The 18,971-nt window shown below is 40.1% G+C and overlaps 1 protein-coding gene across 5 annotated transcripts in view; it reads right to left on the reverse strand.

Annotated features, from left to right (window-relative positions):
• Window positions 1–18,971, reverse strand: part of COLEC11 (collectin subfamily member 11) — a 37,907-nt gene that overhangs the window by 6,341 nt on the left and 12,595 nt on the right. For all 5 annotated transcript variants that reach the window (XM_041421847.1, XM_041421838.1, XM_041421829.1 and 2 more), the window contains exons 2-3: window positions 15,330–15,485; window positions 9,479–9,550 (exon numbers count right to left, since the gene is read on the reverse strand). In XM_041421847.1, the coding sequence (XP_041277781.1) occupies window positions 9,479–9,550; window positions 15,330–15,459 (202 nt within the window). In that variant the 5' untranslated portion in view covers window positions 15,460–15,485. The remainder of the gene's footprint in view (window positions 1–9,478; window positions 9,551–15,329; window positions 15,486–18,971) is intronic.

Raw genomic sequence — 18,971 nt, forward strand, 5'->3', positions numbered from 1 at the left:
TTATCTATTTCTACTGGAAGTACCACCTTGTAATCTGTTTATCAAGTTGTTCTGAAAATTATGTCTCTTGCTTTGCATATTATTGAATTGGGATTACCACATTAAAGACTATTAATGTTTGAATTCTTTCCCTTTTCAGGCTGCTATACCTGAAATTAAATAAACTCACTGATCTAATCTGTAAATAAAATAAAATAGATAAAATTATTTCCCTTTCTTTCCTATACAAATTGCCTAGAAAATGAACTGCTTCTCAGTCACAGCTAGTAAAACCCATGTGCTCTGCAGAAGTAAAAGGAAAGTGTGTTATCTCAAGCAATGAAGACATACATTAAACCTCCTTTCCTCATTAAAAGAATTGTTCACATTTGGGTTTCTCTCACAGTGACTAACCCCTGCTTCCACTCCAGGGGCTTGCTTATTCTGCTTCTTCTGCAGAATAAATCACAAAGTTTTAAGAGAGACCCATCTGCCTGGAGGGTTTCAGAAGTTTTAATACCTTTTGTAAAGCCCTTTCTAGTGGCCCTATGGTTGTCAAAAATGCAGTCTGAGGAGTCTTAATGAAATCAGGAAGTGATAGCTGGAAAGAAATGGGGACAATAAAAGAAATTAAGTCTCCATAGACCAAAAATAGGAAATCAAACACAAAGAGTGAATAAACTGAAGAAAGTCATCTGTCATCTCTCAGATGAAGGTGGCATACATTGGAACCAATTATAGAAGATTTAAAGGATTTGGGAAAGAACTGAAGAGAAGGAAATTCTAAACGATCTTCTTGGTGGCTTTTTCAGGCCCACAAACAAGTGAAGAAATAAAATTCCAGAAATGAATGGTGGGCTGCAAAACAAGTGAAAAAAATGAGGGGTTTCACTCTGTGCCATACTATAAATGGGGGTCACACAGTATGGGCAGCCTCTTCAGGATTATTTGGAACAGACAAGAAGATATAAAACTACCTCGAAAAAGAAAATAATCAAAAAGACAAATCTAGCAGAAATGCAAATTCACCATGTCACAGACAAATTTAATCGAATCATGTTAAAAAGAAGAGAGCAGTAGTTTTCTTCCCAAACTTAAGGATTTTAAGACAAATCAAATCAAATTCATGATTTGACATAGAGACATGACACAGACACCTACCTAACAAGGAAAGTGGAAGTGTACCAAACCACACCAAAGGTCTCTTGAATCTACTGCCATCTTTTACAGCAAACTGCAGAGGACACTTAGGAAAAGAACATAAGGTATAGATGAAGATTAAAAAGTCTTTCCCCCAGTGCACCTCAATAGTCTTGCAGCAGTCAGTATTCCTAATGCAAATAGATTGCCTGACTTGAATGAGAATGATATTTTTAAAGGATATAATGATACTGTAATGGTAATCTACATTCAGGACACTTCATTTTTAAAAAAAACTATTGGCAAGTGGAAATCTGAAAATTCCAAATATGTCAACAGCTACAGAACTGCTTTACACCAAAAAATCTGAATTATCCACACTAATGAAGGTCAGTGATTGGTGGGGGAACAGTGGCTACAAGAAGTTACATCTTATCATAGAATCATGAAATGGGTCAAGTTGGAAGCAACCTTAAAGATCATCTAGTACCAACCCCCTTCCACAGGCAGGGACCCTTCCACTAGACGAGGTTACTCAGGGCCCCATCCAACATGCCCTTGAACACTCTATGAGGGATGGAGAATCCATAGCTTCTCTGGGAAACTTGTTCCAGTGTCTTACCATCCTCACAGTAAACAATTTCTTCCTTATATCTAATCTAAACTTGCCCTTTCATTTAAAGCCATTCTTCCTTGTCCTATTATTGCATGCCCTTGTAAACAGTCCCTTTCCAGTTTTCTTGTCTGTCCCCTTTACTGGAAGACACTTTAAAAGTCTCTCTGGAGCCTTCTTTTCTGCATCAGAAGAAGCCAAACTCTCTCAGCCTGTCTTCAAGGTGTCCCATCCACCTCTGGTCATCTTTGTGGCTATCCTCTGGACTTGCTCCAGCAGGTCCATGTCCATTTTACATTGGAGGTCCCAGAGCCAGGTGCAGACCTCCAGCCAGGACTCTCATGAGAGCAGAGTAGAGCGGAAGAATCATTTCCCTCGACCTGCTGCCCATGCTGCTGTTGACGCAGCCCAGGATGTGGTTGGATTTCTGGGCTGCAAGGGCACGTGGCTGTCTCATGTTGAGCTTCTCTTAAGCCAACACCCCCAAGTTCTTCGCCTTCAGGCTCCTCTCAACCCATTCTCTGCCCAGTCTGTATTTGTGCCTGGGATTGACCCAACCCAGGTGCAGGACCTTGCACTTGGTCTTGTTGAACTGCACAGGCCCTCCTCAAGCCCTCCCAGGTCTCTCTGGGTGGCATTCCTTCCCTCCAGCGTGTTGACTGTGCCACACGGCTTGGTGGTGTTGGCAAACTTGCTGAGGGTGCACTTGATCCCACCATCTGTGTCACCAACAATGTGAAACAGATATTCTTATATGAATGAACAGTGCATAGTCACAGGAGGCATTTCATATAGCTGGGGCAAATAAATTTCACCCAGCATTAGCCATCTTAAAGTTAGGGGTTCTAGTCTAAGATATTTAACTAAACTCCCACGGCAGGCAATGGAAAAATAAACACCTCTGAATATTGATTTGCCCCACTCCTCTTAGACAGGTATCATAATCAGAATAGTTAGAAAATTAACAAAGGAAACTAAAGCTAGTGAAAAAATCCAATCTAGAAAGGCAGCAGAAAAGTTTAATGCATTTAAAAGTACAATCAAAACAAAAATGAAAATAGTACGGTACATTCCTAAATGGAGGATTTTCTATTTGGAGGCAAGCAAAGACATTCGCCCTCTGTCATGGATTGACTCTGGCACAGTGCCAGTGCCCCCATGAAAGGTGTATTTCCCAAAATGGTTACTGTGAGATGTGACCCGGGAACAGAACAAAGCAGGCTCTAACTTGGGAATGGAGGGAAAAAACAACACTTTATAAACCTCACTTCCTAGTCAAACCACGACACCCTCATAAAATATTATCTCACTAGAATTACGTTAACAACATATTACCATGCTTCTTCAAACCACTGGTCCCTCTAGCCCAAGACTTTGTTTCCTGTGACGGCAGCAGAAGGTGCAGTCCAGGAAGATCCCACAGCCACAGCCACTATCTGCAGGTGAAATTGCTGCATCTGTCCCCAGCAGCTTCAGAGAGTGCCTCCTAGTTCAGGTACAATGGGATCTGGTGATTCTGTAATCTTGATTACAACCTCCTCAGACTACTCTGTACAGATGCAAGAGTCTCAGTCTGTCCAGCTTCTCCTTATGAGGCAGCTCCTCTTTTTCACATTTTTGGTGCCCATCTCTTACCTCTCAAGTCCTTCTTGAGAGACAGAGGCCAGAAGAACATTCTTGAGACAGTGCATGTCAGGCTTTTGTACAGAACAAAATCAGCTGCAAAAAGAAGCTTCCTGTTTTGTCCTTTGTCCCTTTGTCATCCTTCTGTGATGATGGGCAGTGTTCTGTTGGCCTTGGGACTCTAGCTAATGACTTCAGAGCAGTCCTTGAGTTTTAAGTGACAGTTTAGGGTTTTGGCATCATTTAAGTACGGATTAAATCATGCATTCCTAATTTCCCTAGGCAATATATTTATTTACATTGAAGTCCATCTGCCACCTTTTTGCCCACTCAGTTTAGCAGGATTTTCTCAAAATCCTATTGAGTTCAGGTGGAGCTGAAAGACAGTTTTGAACCAGATACCCACTTTGTGAATCCACAGCTGTCAATTTCAGGACTTTTATATGTAATACTGCCTGCAGCACTCCTTAGCGAGCAATAAATTCATGAAGAAATTGACTCAGAAATGCAAAGGATTGATTGATTACATATTAATGAGCAATCAGTAATAATAAAATATAAATTAAGATATTATTACCTCTTTTTAGAATTTGATTATACAAATGACTGAGCACTCTGGCTCCAATCCAGCTAAATTAATGAGTCTTCTACTTAAGAGGCTGTGCCTGTGTTAGTAAACTAAATGCTTGGGATTATTCCCTGGCAGTGGAAACCAGGTAGTCAAGAATGGGACTAGTAATATCCATGATACTAAATTGTCTTACTCTTCAAGCCAAGATAATCTTGCAAGCTGCTCATTGTGTTAGCTCCCAAAACACACCTGGGAAAGTGTTAGCTGGAAAAAGCCAAAATCACTGTATTAACACTGCAAAGGTAGAGACAATTGAGTTCCAAGCCCAAGAACAGTATGTGAGACTGTATCACATACCATTACAGTTGTATATAAATTAAGTACAATGTATAAAAGCTGAAATTAAAATACTAATATACATTTTAAATGCCTATGGCTCTAAGAAAATTGAAATATCTTGAAGAACATAATTTTAATGTTCTGTTCTTTTGATGCTACATTCCAAGTGTAAATCCACTTTGCCCTCCTTATTTGATTGCTGTAAGGCACTCTGGGAATATTCACAGGATGGTACTGTTATGAACTGTAGCCACATTTCTCTTCACAGAGAAAAGCAAGGCACAACTTTCCAAGGATTTTCTGGGATTCACTTTCTCTGAACCTCAGAGAAAGAAAAAAAAAAAAATTCTTATTTCATTAACTGCTCCTATATTTTGGAACAAGTGGAATGCATTGTGGAAGATTGTTTACCTGAAGGGAATTGGTAATTGGATTCTGGTGAGTATTTTGATTCATTGACCAATTGAATCCAGGCGTGTGTGTTGGGACTATCAGCTGACAGTCACAAGATTCCGTGCAGTGGAGTGGAGTGCTTGTGCAGATTCAGTTTAGATGTAGTGTAATATAGAGTAACATAATATACAATAATACAAGTATAATAAAGTAATTAATTAGCCTTCTGAATCATGGAGTCAGATGTATAATTTCTCCCCTTCTCTGGGGTCACTCTGCTTTTATTATACTGAACTATCTGTGTGGAATTTGAAAACAAGGAAGTTATAGCCTCACAGACTGCACCAGGACTCAGTTAAATAACTGAGTTCACTCCCAACATGGGAGAGCACAGTACAGACATCAGTGCAAGCGGGGAAAGGCAATTCTGTGAATTTCACAGCCCAAAACTTGCACTGCAGTACACACTGCTTTCATCTGAAACAGCCATTGTACTCGACCCAGTGCTCCATGCTTTACATAAGGCCAGCACAGTTTTATATTCTGCTGACATGCTATGCATCATAATTGACCTATACACTTAATTAAAAGCAATGAGTAAAGTAAGTGAAATTTAACCTTAATCAGCACCCAAAGACATCAGTATCTCTCATGTCACCCTGAAGCATCAGGACAGCCAGAACAATATTTATTTCAGGTACGCACCAGAAAGTTTTAATTTTTCTGAGTTACCAAAATCTGAAAATATCATGAGGAAATATATAAAAATAAAAAATATCTGATGCATTTTCTTATCTTGAGCTGTTCAGGTCAAATATTCCATAAGAAGATAGTTTCTTTTATAAACTATTTTATAGTTGTTAAGCACCTATGAATTTCAAAGAAACTAAACACATTTTCTTAGATGAACTGGCTAGAAAAATGAAACAACGAAAGGGAAAAGGAAAAAAAAAAAGAAAAAAGATTAGTGTGATTTTGATAATGTAAATTGGGACCAAAAGTAGAAAACTGTACAAATGTGGCAGAAGGATTACAGTTTCTCCCTCATGTAAACCATCACTTACTCAAAGAGGAGAAAAATAAAATGGAATTTAGCAGCTTGCATTAACAGAAGGAGCCAAATATTAGACCAAGATAAAAATTATCATGCTTCAAGATAAATACAAGGGGTTGAACACATGCTAACACACTGACTGAAACTCAACAGACTACTTCATAGAAGCAAGACTGCTGTCCATGGGTGTTTTTAGGGGCAAATGCAAAATGAAAGAACAATTATTTTTGCTGAATATATTATTATATTTTATTTTTATCTAAATGTTCCATCTTCTGGATTAGAAATAGGAAAATCCTTGGTCTGCTGGAAGAGAATATACCCAGTCTCATGCAGCTTGAGAGTCTAGAAAAGTATTTATGCATGAACTCAGCTACAGGTCTGCACATTACACACAATCTGTGGAGGTTAACCAGAGACTGAAAGGTCAGGAGACTGAAAGGTTTTTCCAGGTCAAAGTTGAATATTCTTCTGTGTCCTTTCCAGAGACCAGAAATTACATCTGTGAAGCCTGTTTGCTTATCCAGTCAACACTGTGACATTCCAAGTTTACTGGATGTAGTATCATGATGAAAAGTGGTGCCATATAATCCAAATTGTTTTTAAGGTATCTGTGTTATTTTCTTTGACAAAGTATTTGGGGAAAGGACTCGATCAAGACAAATATCTACAAAATGTACAGCATTAATGAAAGAACTAGTTTATTAGAACTTACTTTAAATAAGAGCTTGTTTGTAGAAATTTCTGTATGCAAAAAGGAAAGCAGAAAAATATGTTGCTACAGAAGTAGTAAGAAATTTTGCCTGTGTTTAGTTGAAAGTACTACCTGGAAAAAATGCCAATACAGCATGTATTACTATTCAGTTTTACTTAATCTCTTTTCTGCTTAATTTATGTTTTCTTGCAGTGTGTTTCCATTTCAGTGTTTTTTCTTTCAATCTCATCAGAATTTTGGACTTTTGCAGGTATGAAAAACTAGAAAATTACCACTGTTATTAGCATTAATCAAGCATACCTTATGAGAATTATTTTTCAAACAAAAGCAATTTTACAGTAGAAAATAAATAAATGAAATGCTACATCATGGATTGCCCTGACTGAAAAAGAGTACTTCGACATCTCAGATGGTCCAAAGCATTTTGAAGTGACATGACAATATGCCAAGATATAGAAAAATGCAAGACAGCTTGATGAGAGGGGTTCTGAAGAAGTTGTCAAGACAACCTCATGCCAAAGGACACAGAGAAAGCTGAGGCACTTAGTGATTTTTTTGCCTTTGTCTCTGCTGGCAAGGGCTGCTCTCTGTCCTCCCAGTTCTGCATGTCTGGTAGCAAAGACCTGGAGAGGACAAGCTACTCATGGCAGCTGGCAGCTGAGTGAGGGACTACTTCACCTGGATGTGCATGAGCCCATGGCACCCAAGGGTGCTGAGAGGGCTAGCTGGTGCTGCTGCAAGGCTGCCAAAGTCTAACCAGCAGCTGCTAAGGAGTCCTTCACTGCTGAAAGGGAGAAAGAAGTAGAAGATGCTCCATGCTGGCAGGGATGGTGGGTGCATTGGAGGGCAGCCCTGCCAGTCAGGAGGAGCTGGACAAGCTGCAGAAATGTGTTGGCAGGAATATCATGGGCTCAGGCAGACCCTTAGTTCCTCACCTGCAACACTTTGATGAAGTCTGGCCCATGGCTGTGTAAAAAAACTCCTTTGCCTTAGAGGACCCAGAGACTTTTGGGCCCTCACACAAAAGAAGCAAAGTCCAGCTGAGGAAGATGGTTTTTCTTAGCTTGGAATACAGAAAGGTAAGGGGGGAACTTAATTGCAGTCTTCCACTATTTGCAAGCAGTTTCTAGAGAAGATGCAGCCTTTTCTTCTCAGAGACACACAGACAAAGGGCAAGATGCAATGATTACAAGCTACAACAGGTCTTTCACGATGACACCAGTGAAACAGTCTGACTAAAATTTATGGGGAATCTCCATCCTCGGAGATTTTCTAAACCCTACTTTTGAAAAAAAGTCTACAGACAAGGCCTGAGAAACCTGCTCTGATATTGAAGTCTGCCCTGTTTAAAGCAGGAGATTGGACTAGATGAGCTCTTTATAACCATTTAACCTAAAATAGTCTGTCATACTACACTTCAAGCTGCATTGCCTTACAAGAGCTGAAATTTTAGTTTCCAATAATTTTTTTCTAAGAGTCATCCTTGAAAGTACATCTACATAAGGGAAATACAATGACTGAACACACACATACTCCTCATGGAAGTTACAAATTTTTCAATGTATTGTAGGAGGAAGAGCTCTAGCTATGAATTTTGGTCCCAGGGTAATCAGTATCAGACTTCCATAATGGTCTAAAAGAACAACATAATAGATCATGCATTATCACAAGGAAGTATAAATTATCTCTACAATTGCTTTGAAAGAAAGATTGTAAACTCAGTTCAGTAAAAGCTAATTCTAACCTTCTAATGACAGGAATGTCAATCTTTAATTTCAGTATTGAAATCAAAGGATTTGACTCCTGCTAATTTGAACCTTTCAGAACACAAACCTCCTGGAAAACTTATGAAGATCAAATTTCCTCCTTGCTTCAGGAGGAAAACAAATGTGAAAAAACAGAATTTCCTGCAAGACAGAAGTGCTATGTTTCTCTCAGCTGCATAATTGAATACTGTTGAGCACCATTCCTCTCAAGAGCTCAAAATATATTTTGAACTACAATGCAAAAAAAATTATCACCGTTTCCCCATATCCAAAAAATGTGAGAACACTCATGTTCATCTTTGCCTATTATGGCTTACTGCCTTCCCTCAATGGTTTTAATTAAGATGTTGTGAGGGTTCAAATACACAAAAAAAAAAAAAAAATTGGCTTATGAATTTTTCCCCTGTGATCTAATATGAGGTTTTTATTTGCAGAAGGCAAATTATGGAGACATTATGATGCCTTTCTTCACAGAGACCTTTTAAAAAAGTGAGATTTTTTTTTTTTATTTCCAAAATATATATTTTTAACCAGAAGGTAATACTTACTCTACAGACAAGTACATAGAGCTGTACTAGTTTTGGCTAAATTAAGTTAATTTTTATAATTGTAGCTCAGAGGGTGCTATATTTGGGATTTGTGACCAAAGCAGTGTTGATAACACAGAAACATTCATTATTGCTGAACAGTGCTTGCACAGGATTATGGCATTTTCTGCACGTCACCTCACCCCACCAGTGAGGAGGCTGGGAGTGCACAGGAAGCTGTGAGGGGACACAGCCAGGACAGCTGACCCCAGCTGACCCAAGAGAAATTCCCTAACATATGGCATTGTGCTCAGCATGTAAAGCTGAGGGAAGAAGAAGGAACAGGGGGGCATTTGGAGTGATGGTGTTTGTCTTCCCAAGACACCATCACCTGAGCCCTGCTCTCCTGGGGACGGCTGAACACCTGCCTGCCCTTGGGAAGCAATGAATTAATTCCTTGTTATGTTTTGCTTGTGTGCATGTGGCCTTTGGTTTCCCTATTAAAGTGTCTTTATCTCAACCCATGGGTTTTCTCACTTTTACTCTTCTGATTCTCTTCCCCATCCAAACCAGGGGATGTGACTGAGTGATTATGTGGGGCTGAGCTGTTGGATGGGGTTAAACCACAACAGCACTAAACAGAAAAGGCCAAGGACAAATTAGTCACCCAGTTAAGGGAACAATGACCCCCATCCTCACAAGAAAGCACAGCATTTTCTCAGGAATGACTTCCAAAATATCTTCTTTATCAAAGTTACCTTTTTCTCCTGGAGGTCCAACTCTGCCCGGACGACCTGGAGCGCCTTTCTCCCCCTTTTCTCCAGCCTCCCCTGTTGATACAAAAGTAAACAAAAAGAAGAATCATATTAAACCAGGACTGTTTTCTGTTAGCAGCTGTGACAAGAATGCCATTCTCTCCAGTGAAAAAAATAGAAGCAGATGTGATCTGATTTAACAGCTTTACCTGATGGACAGAAAATAGATTTTTCATCAATTGATGCAGACACTGGAAAATCCTGTCAATACATTACTGAAGTCTCATACAACATACAACAGGTCTAGTTTTGTGGATGTTACTTATATCACTGACCTTCAAAAAGCCAACAGCACAATTCACTTAAGCAGAAGCTTCAGTATCAGTCCCCAACTTAGCACATAAACGTCTGTGTTCACCAAACTCTTTCCAATCCTCTGCTAAGGACATGCTTAAGTCTCAAGTGAAAATGGCTTAACTGTGACCTCAAATTAAAAAAAAAAAAAAAAAAAAGCCATTTTTTATGAGCATCCTCTTCTTATAGAGACCTATAAGAAGGCACTCCCACATCCATCATTAGAGGACCAATTTTAAGCATGAAAGCATTAACTCTCTACTTTGTAGCCTCAGTTAAATACTGTGCTTTTAAATCTCTGAGGTGTGAACCACTATGTAGTGTATTTACATGCACAAAGCTTGTGGTACATCATTATATTCAGCATATTTGAACATCACTTTCTGTAAAAGGTGTTTGCCTCCCTGGTGCCTTTCATTAAAATTTGGGGATGCTTAGCTTGTTTTGCCCACTACAGCTACACTACGACTGTAGTCTGCCATGACAAAATTAAAATATCTGACAAACAGAAGGTTAAAGAATTATTTATACAGCCACCTTGACAAAACTAGATTTATATGAGGAAGGAGAAGAAAGGCCTATGACTTCCACAGAAAATGAAGTGCTGGTATGTAAGATCCAGAGTTAGCACAGAACTTATGATATCCCAATACTGTTTTTCTTTGGAGGAGAGTGAGCTTTAGCTGCTCTCCAGGAAGCTGATGGAAGCACCACAGCAGGAAAGTCAATGGTTGTCATGCACCCCACAAGCCCAGATCTCTGGCATAGCTGGCAGCTGTGGTTCAGAGAGGAGTCACAGAGATGACATGTAAAAACCTGTCACACCATGGCACATTTCAAATATGCAGCCTCCCATTCACTTTTCATCTCTCTCTTTATTGTAGACCTAGGTGGCTGTGAGCAGAGCTCAGCCCTCCATCTGTTATATTTTCATTCTTCAGGCTGCTCCAGACCATCTTCCCTGCCTTCAGACATGCAAAAATAGGCCATTTTCTGACCTTAATGAGGACAAATTTCACATAACCCCCAGTGAATAATATTGTTAGTATGAAACAGGCTATAATTTGGCACATTTGGGAACGTCACATTTTTATTATCAAGTAACCAATAGGCTTTGTATGATTGCCTTTCACCCCTCAGGGCTGGTTATGAGTTCTTTGCTTCCCAAAGATAAATCCTGACAATGACTTTTCCTTGCTCTCTGGAGGCTGAGAGGAGGCTATTACAGCCTATTGCTTTACACGTTCTTCAGAGTGAAAGCTGTGCATTAGGGATCAATAAAATAGATCACTCTTGCTCCAGGCCATTACACTTGCCTGCATTTATTCTTATAATACGATGACACCGCATTCCTTAGTGTGGGTGTTTTAAAAACTTTCTCCAGGAGGAGATTACTCCATTACAGGCCCAGCTACAGACCAGTCAACATTTTTTTTGTATCAGCTGTTTTGAGGAGCAAGACCTTGGCCAAGAGGGACTGACCAGTGGTACAGCACAGCTTAGCCTTGTGTAAGTCCCTGTTCTTGCTGTTTGTACCCTGAGCATTGTGAAAACTGAGGAAGTAAAGCCTGTGCAGGTATCATGGGCAACAAAACAGTTTTCTGCCAAGACATTTAAATCAATTTAATTTTTCACCAAAAACCAATAATGTTTAACTTCTTGATTTGTGAAATAAAGAAAGATGCCCCTGTGCCTCCTTTCTGGTCCCCAGTCCCTTGATCTACACCCAGGTCCCTTCAGAGCAGGAGGAGGGATCTGTGCATTATGGACCCTACCTGACTGATCTGTTGTGCCCTCTCCCACCAGCCACAGTCCCTTAGCACTTGCACCTCTGGCTCAGTCTCCTCTCCATCCCTCCCTGGATATTTGCTCCAGACCCACTGCAGGAAGCAGCACTTTCTTTGTCAGCACACAGCAGCATTGTCTCTGCAGCAGAGTCAGGGCGAGATGTAGTTACTAGTGCTCCACAGTGCTGAGATGCCCCATACTCCTGAAAGAAATTTAGCCCTGCCAAACTATGTGAGCTATTAAGCATTCCTGTCTGGTGATAACTTCTTTCCATTACTCATATTCCCCATGTGAGTAGATGCATCAAGTGTGGGTGTAAAAAAAATGGGTTTTTTAATGTAGCATTAATTTTTTAAGTATTGAACATCATTGAGACTATTAAGACAACTCCTGCTTTGGACTCTAGAAGGGAGACAAAACAAGATGGCAAGCTGAGAATTTAAGCTTTGAAGGACTGTTCTGTGTTATTTTTTTTTCTCCACAATAGTAGTAACTTCAATTTCATGTGCCTAGCAAAAGAAACTGGACTTTAGGAAGAATATGAGTGAGCTGTGTAGTGAGGCTTCATCATCCATTGCTTTTTCACACACAGCACACTTTTCTTATTGTTAATATTGCTGGCTTTCTAAAACATGGTTCAGTCTGCTGTCTGCATTCTCACAGCTATGTTTTTTTCCCCTAACACTTTTCATCTTACTCCTTTGTACTCTTGAGTTAAAAAAATAACTAACCCACCAAAACATGCTCCCCTAAAAAAACCCCACCAAAATTACTACAAAAAACAAAGCAAAAAAATCCACCAAAAAATCAAGCCAAAATAAAAACACCCCAAACATACAAAAAAACTCAAAACCAAACCAAACAAACAAAAAAAAAACACAAAAAAAACCAAAAAAAACAAAAAACCAAAAAAACAACAAAAAAAACCAAAACCAAAAAAAAAAACCCAAAACAAAAAAAAAAAAACAAAAAAAAACAACCAAACTAAAAGTCACCAAACCACAAACCACCAAAACCTGTCCCTAAGACCTAAACTGCTGACTTTAATCTCATTTGTGTTTTTGCTATTCTTGGTGTCTTCAGCAGCTTTCTTCCTCATCTATTTCCACCTCCATTCTCATCTCATGCCCTTTCTCTTCTGCTCTGTGGGATCTTAGCTGATTTTGAGTCATTTTGCATTTATTTAGTTTCCAGTCTCTCCACTCGGTCTGATTCTTGAGCTCCTCTTCCTTTGTTTTTCCCCTATTATCTCTTTGTGTTCTTCTAAAATTCCTTCTTTACACTCCCCTGCTTCTGTGTACTTTTCCCTGATGATTTTCTGCTTCATCACCCCATTTGGGCTCCACTTTTTGCACCACCTCCTAAGTGTCTATCCTCTGCCATTCACATATCCCATGGTCTCCCTAATTTCTCTCATTTTTTCCCTGTACCTGTTTCTTCCCAGATTCTGACAGAGCCATGCCCAGGAGCAGTGTGGCACTCTATTTCTCCACCACTGGAGATGTTGCTGGCGGCCCAGGGAAGAAGGAGGAGATGGTGGAGATCCAAAAGTTCCAGTGAGCAAATCCTGCTGCATGGCAGCTGAAATTTGGGCATGTGGCCACACGTGTGCTCAGTTTAAAGGAAGCCTTGGCCAGTGAAATGGGTTGGAGTTGTGCCAGTGGGGGACAGCAGTGCCTCATCACCACCTCTCTGAGCCAGTGCCCCTGACAGCATGGTTGGAGCATTGAAAGCTTCTTATGGATTTCACATTAACTAGGTCTGTATCAGGCCATTGTGTCCTTCACTGAATTTGTACATCAGTCTCTCAATTTTGCAAGGTTATATCTTGTGAAACAGAGTGAAGCCATTAACACACAGTGGCTTTCAGGCCTCTCTCTGGTTTCCAGGCTCAGAATTGTCATCTGCCAAAGGATCCTGCACAGTTTACACACTTTAAAAACCTCTGCTGCCCATAATAATAATAATAATAATAATAATAATAATTAATAATAATAGTAGTAGTAATAATAATAAATCTTGCATTACAATGGTAATCATAGGTGCTAATTTTGACTGATTACAAAAATAAGAAAATCAATGCAAAGAAGTCACAAAACTCATCCTGTCAAGTTTTTTGATATGAAAAATATTTTCAAAGCTTAGGGCTGTGAAATCTGACCCTTTGACTGATCTTTCAAGCAAATTTGGACAACATATATTTAACTTGGTTGTGTTCTCCTCTGTAAGTCACAATAAGAGCACTATCCTATGCCTTTTACACAGTAAATATACCAAACAAATTAAACTACTTTACTCAAAAGCCTTAGTTAAGCTTCAGAAGGCCTGGATATAGTGTTGTTCTCTCTAACTAGAAAATCTGCAGAAAGTCTACACATTATTGAGATCAAAAGCCATTTATTGAAGTAAATGGTAAAGTAAAAGTAAAGAATAGATTTTGGTTGAGTTCAGGCATCCAAAGCTGCATCTATAATAATAACAATAATAGACAAAGCAATAACAAATATTAAGAAATAAACATATTCTTAAAGCAAATTGGCTAAGCACAGCCTGCATCCCTGCAGCCCAGCTGTCTTGCCTCAAGCAGAGGGCGGCCACACACAAATTGGGCAATGACTGGAGAGGGTAGTTTACACCCCAGTCAAACCCCGAGCCAAGCTGGGCTCTCAGTTTAGCTGTGTGAACAACTGCAGAACAGAGCTGAGCTTCACCCTTAACCAGAACAGGCAAGGCCTGCAGTCCACACTGTGGCTCTCAGGCAACTCGGGAAAGCCCAGATTTGTACAGATAAGATTAATGGCAGCAATTGTGGTTAGGTGGGTTTTGTGACACTACAAGGCATAATTACAAGAAAAATTGAAAGGTTTGTTGTGTAGTTCTTACACAATCCTGGGGTTGCTTTTTTTTTTTTTTTTTTTTAGTGTTGATGATAAACTGGTGGTTTTCATGGGGTTTTTTTTGTCCTTAGTTAAAAAGTATTTCCCCGTGTTCAAAAGTGTTGTATTTCAACAGAAATGTCAAAGCCTCCACAAGGGGAATTATTGCTATTGACTAAACAGGGCTGGGATTTCAATAACCATAATGGATGCTGTTGCTTTAAAATGCTAATTCTTCCCAATGGTTGATTTTTTATGCAAGATATATTTTTCCTTATTAAAAGATCAATAATTTATTATACCACCTTCTTTGGGCAAGAGTTTGGGGGCATATTCTTTAAAAATGTTGCCTTAAAAAAAAAAACCCTATAGAAATGCCAAAAACCTAACTAATATTTGCTTTCTTCTAAGAGGTATTTGAGCTTTTAAAAAATGAAAAGAAGACAAACAAAAGACAAGAAAACACAAAATAATTCCTATTACATTGCAAAATGGAAATGAAAACCTTTCCAGGTATAAAGTAGGGCCTGATTTTACAGTTTTTGGGTATGTGTACCACTGCTCAGTATAAACACAGAGCATCTAGGCAATGTGTAAGAGTAACAAGCACTAGTGATCATGAGCAAATCTGGGAAACTGGCATCCATTCTCTGAATTATTTAATTTCACCTTATGGACCTTAAAACTCCATTTTTAAGGAGGCTACAAACAGGGGCAAATAAGAGGACAACTGAGAGGACAACTTCTTTGTCTCAGTTAAAACTGTCAGTTATGCAAATGAGCCTGTTAGAACAACAATATTAATATTTGAATAATGGAGTAGGCTTCCACATTACCTTTGAGGCCTGGAACAAGAATCTGAACAGAGCAGGACTCCTCTGCAATGTGTTGAGGATATCCAGATCTTAGCAGTGACAGGAAGGCAAGGCTAATTAGAGTCACCAAGAAAACCAGATCTCTCTTCATAATGAGCACTTACAGGTCACTGACTCCTGAACAAAAGAATGAATAAACAGTTATAAGAATTCCAAAAGCTTTCAACAGTTTCTAAACACATGCAGCATCCCACTACAAACAATATTTATTTGTGTGCCGTAACCCACACAGCATGAGAAGCACATGTGCAGCTCCTGCAAGCAGGTTATTTGTTCCTCAGACACACATGCAGCAGCACATTTGGCAGGTTTTTTTCCTGTTAGATTGGATGGGACAAAGCTCAGGAGAAATTTAATTAAACAAGAAGGAGATTAAACAATGCTAATCATAGGCAATTCTGTGTGCATGATTTCTCATTGGAGGCAGCTATCTGGAAAGGTGAAAGGAGACAATGCAGCATGTAGGCTGAGAATCACAGAATTTCTTAGGATGGAAGAGATCTCTAAGATCATCAGCCAACCATTAACCCAGGATTCCAAGTCTGCCACTAAGCCATGTCCCCAAGTGCCACATCTACATGTCTTTGAAATATGTCCAGGGATGGTGACTCAACCACTTCCCTGGGCAGCCTATTCCAGTGCTTGACAACCCTTTCCATGAAGTCATTTTTTCCTAATATACAATCTAAACTCCCTCTTGCACAACTTGAGGCCATTTCCTCTTGTCCTATTTCTTGTAACCTGGGAAAAAAGACCATCTCCACCCTGGCTACAACCTCCTCCCAAGTAATTGTAAAGAGCAATGAGGTCTCCCCTGCACCTCCTTTTCTCCCAGCTAAACCTCACAGGACTTGTGCTCTAGTCCCTTCACCAGCTCTGTTGCCCATCTCTGGACATACTCCAGCACCTCTATGTCCTTCTTGCAGTGAGGGGCCCAGAACTGAACACAGAATTTGAAGTGTAAACTCACTAGTGCCAAGTACAGGGGAAAATCACTGCCCTGGTCCTGCTGTCCACACCATTGCTGATAAAGGGCAGGATGTCTTTGGCCTTCTTGGCCTGAAGGTTGGCAGTACTAAGTTCCCACTTAGAGTGGATACTGCTCTAAAGAGGCAATTCAGTAACAGATGAGACCAACTCAAAGGCCTGAAAATTCACTCCCCATCTTCCTGAGCACTGGAGTTGTGCTCAGGCAAATTGTCTGATACAATAGCCCTCATATAAGTCATTGAGGGTGGAAGGCAGGTAATATTTCACTGTATCATTCAATAAAGTTGAATCAGAGTATTCAATAACTCCTGAAGAGAATCACCTTTGAAACATATCCTAGTCTAAGCTGACAAGTGAAATAGCTTGCCTGAAATTATGCTGTGAAGAGATGTCCCAGAAAACAACCAAACAGAAATTGAGTTTGTGTGAAAGGAGTGTAAAAAGCCAGTATTTAGGAGGCCTGTAAAAATACTTTGACAAAAGTGTTATTTATGTATTTCTGATACATTTTTCCAGTCTGTCCTTAACCAGAGCTCAGTAGCACACAAATAAGCTGAAAGTCATAACAGGTTTTTTATCATCTTTTATAGCCACCATAAGGGCATATGCATTTTACATCTAGAGAAAGAAGACGGGGCTATATTAATTTCCACTCCCTGAACCCCTTCAAAAATAAGCCAAGTAGGATTAGACACAGGTATGGGACCTAGAATGTGGGTCTGTATGCCTCAATATGTTGGGGATCTAGGAGAGTGGAACTGTTATCTTTGGGATGGCCTGAAGGTATTAACTGGCATAACAGACGTCTTAGCAGCAAGGCCAAGTAGATGATTTTGGAGATGGGGGAATAAACTGTCCCTCTGAATTACTGCCCAGTTTGTGCTTCCCCTAGGAGACCATAGTAAGGGAATCTGATGGGAGCAGACTTTGTCTCCTTCTTCATGTATGGAGGGCATTGCATGAGTTACAGGCCAGGTTTCTGTGCCTCACAACCCACTTGCTACACCATCTGTTGCTACATCCACATTGTGGGACAGGGGGATGCCACAATACACCCCTAAGTTCTTACTGATCATCCAGCTCTGGTGCAAAAACTTGTATATGCTATGAGCGCCTTTAGACCCAAATCTTTTCCCCAGGTTTCTTTCCAAAGGAGAGAGACCTGCAGCTGGAGGACCACACCTTACAAGATGATATCTATGCTTAGAGCTGGGAAGAGCTCTTGGGTCCAGAGATCTCGATACAGTCACAGTCTAATGAGCTACAGTAGGGCAGGAAACCCTGGGGAAAAGGTAATTCTAGGTAATTTTCCCATGGGGCAAGGGAGGAACAGGGACTATCTGAGGATTTCCACAACCTGCCATGCAGTCCTATAACAGGTCAGGCATAAGCTAGTTTATAGACAAGCTTTGCCAACCAGAAAGAATGCCTAGGAGAGTGTGGAACTGCTGCTCAAATATTTAGGCCATGGTAAGTTTTGTCACAATTGCAGCAATTGTCACTTGAGGCTTCTCAAGAGTACAGGGAAAAATTGACTTTTGCCACTCAAGGATGAGGAACAGGAGCTAGGGGAGAAGGTACACCATAAAGCCATGCATGGATCTGTTAGAATGTGTCCACAGGAGGGACACAAAGATGATCAGAGGGCTGGACCACCTCTCCTACAAAAACAGGCTGAGAGAATTGCAGCTGTTCAGCCTGGATGACGCCTTAGGCTTTAGCTTTCATATTTTTTCAGATTCTGTGCTGCCTTGGTGTGAGACTCTGAACTTCATATGAAGTGTTAGTAAGTTCACTTCACAAGATAGTTAGACAAAACAATCCTTTTCCAGGAGAACACCTGGTCACCAGCCTGCAGGACATCCTAGGCAGGATATCCCACCTTTTTTTATGTAATGGGAACATTTCAGGATTCAGAATATCAGACAAAGAGGATTTCAAGTCAAGTGGTTCAGATACCCAGCTGAAAGCCTGGAAATTAGACAGTTTCAACATGAAACTGGTGATAAGGATTCTTGACGGACAAATTGGAGAGTGGAATGAAACAGCCTGAGATGGAAGAAGAAATTGAAATTACAGTGGTGCTTCTGCCTCTGCATTAGTGAATAAAAGACAACGTCATTTCCTATCTGCATTTTATGAGGATGCAGATGTATCCAGACTCCAACTGAAAGATCAAAGGCTCCAGGTATGTTAAATATTAATCTGCCTTTGCAAACTCCTACACAGCTCAGAGACGAGACAGACATCAAGCAGCAGAGAACTGTCAAGGCTGCTTCTTGGCTCTGCTCAGCAGCCACATATGAAGGATTTTCTGGGGAAAACAAAATCTCCAACAAAGCTTCAGCACATTCCCTGCTGTCTGCTGCTGAGCTTACACGTCTCAGAAACAGAGGTGATACAACCCCACCCTACCACATATTAACTCACAGAGGAAATGGACTTGTTCTAGAAAAAGAAGATTTTTTAGCGTCATTCAGGTAACAACACCCAAATGCATAAGAATACTCGGAGAAATTACCTTGGTCTGAGAAGAGCCACTAACAGAAGGAATCTCTGAGGAGGTTGCATATCAAAAACTCTCTAAAGTCTGTGGTTGCAGTAAAGAGACAC

Source organism: Onychostruthus taczanowskii, unplaced genomic scaffold (assembly GCF_017590055.1).
Source record: "Onychostruthus taczanowskii isolate IOZ18803 unplaced genomic scaffold, ASM1759005v1 scaffold11, whole genome shotgun sequence".
Taxonomy (NCBI): domain Eukaryota; kingdom Metazoa; phylum Chordata; class Aves; order Passeriformes; family Passeridae; genus Onychostruthus; species Onychostruthus taczanowskii.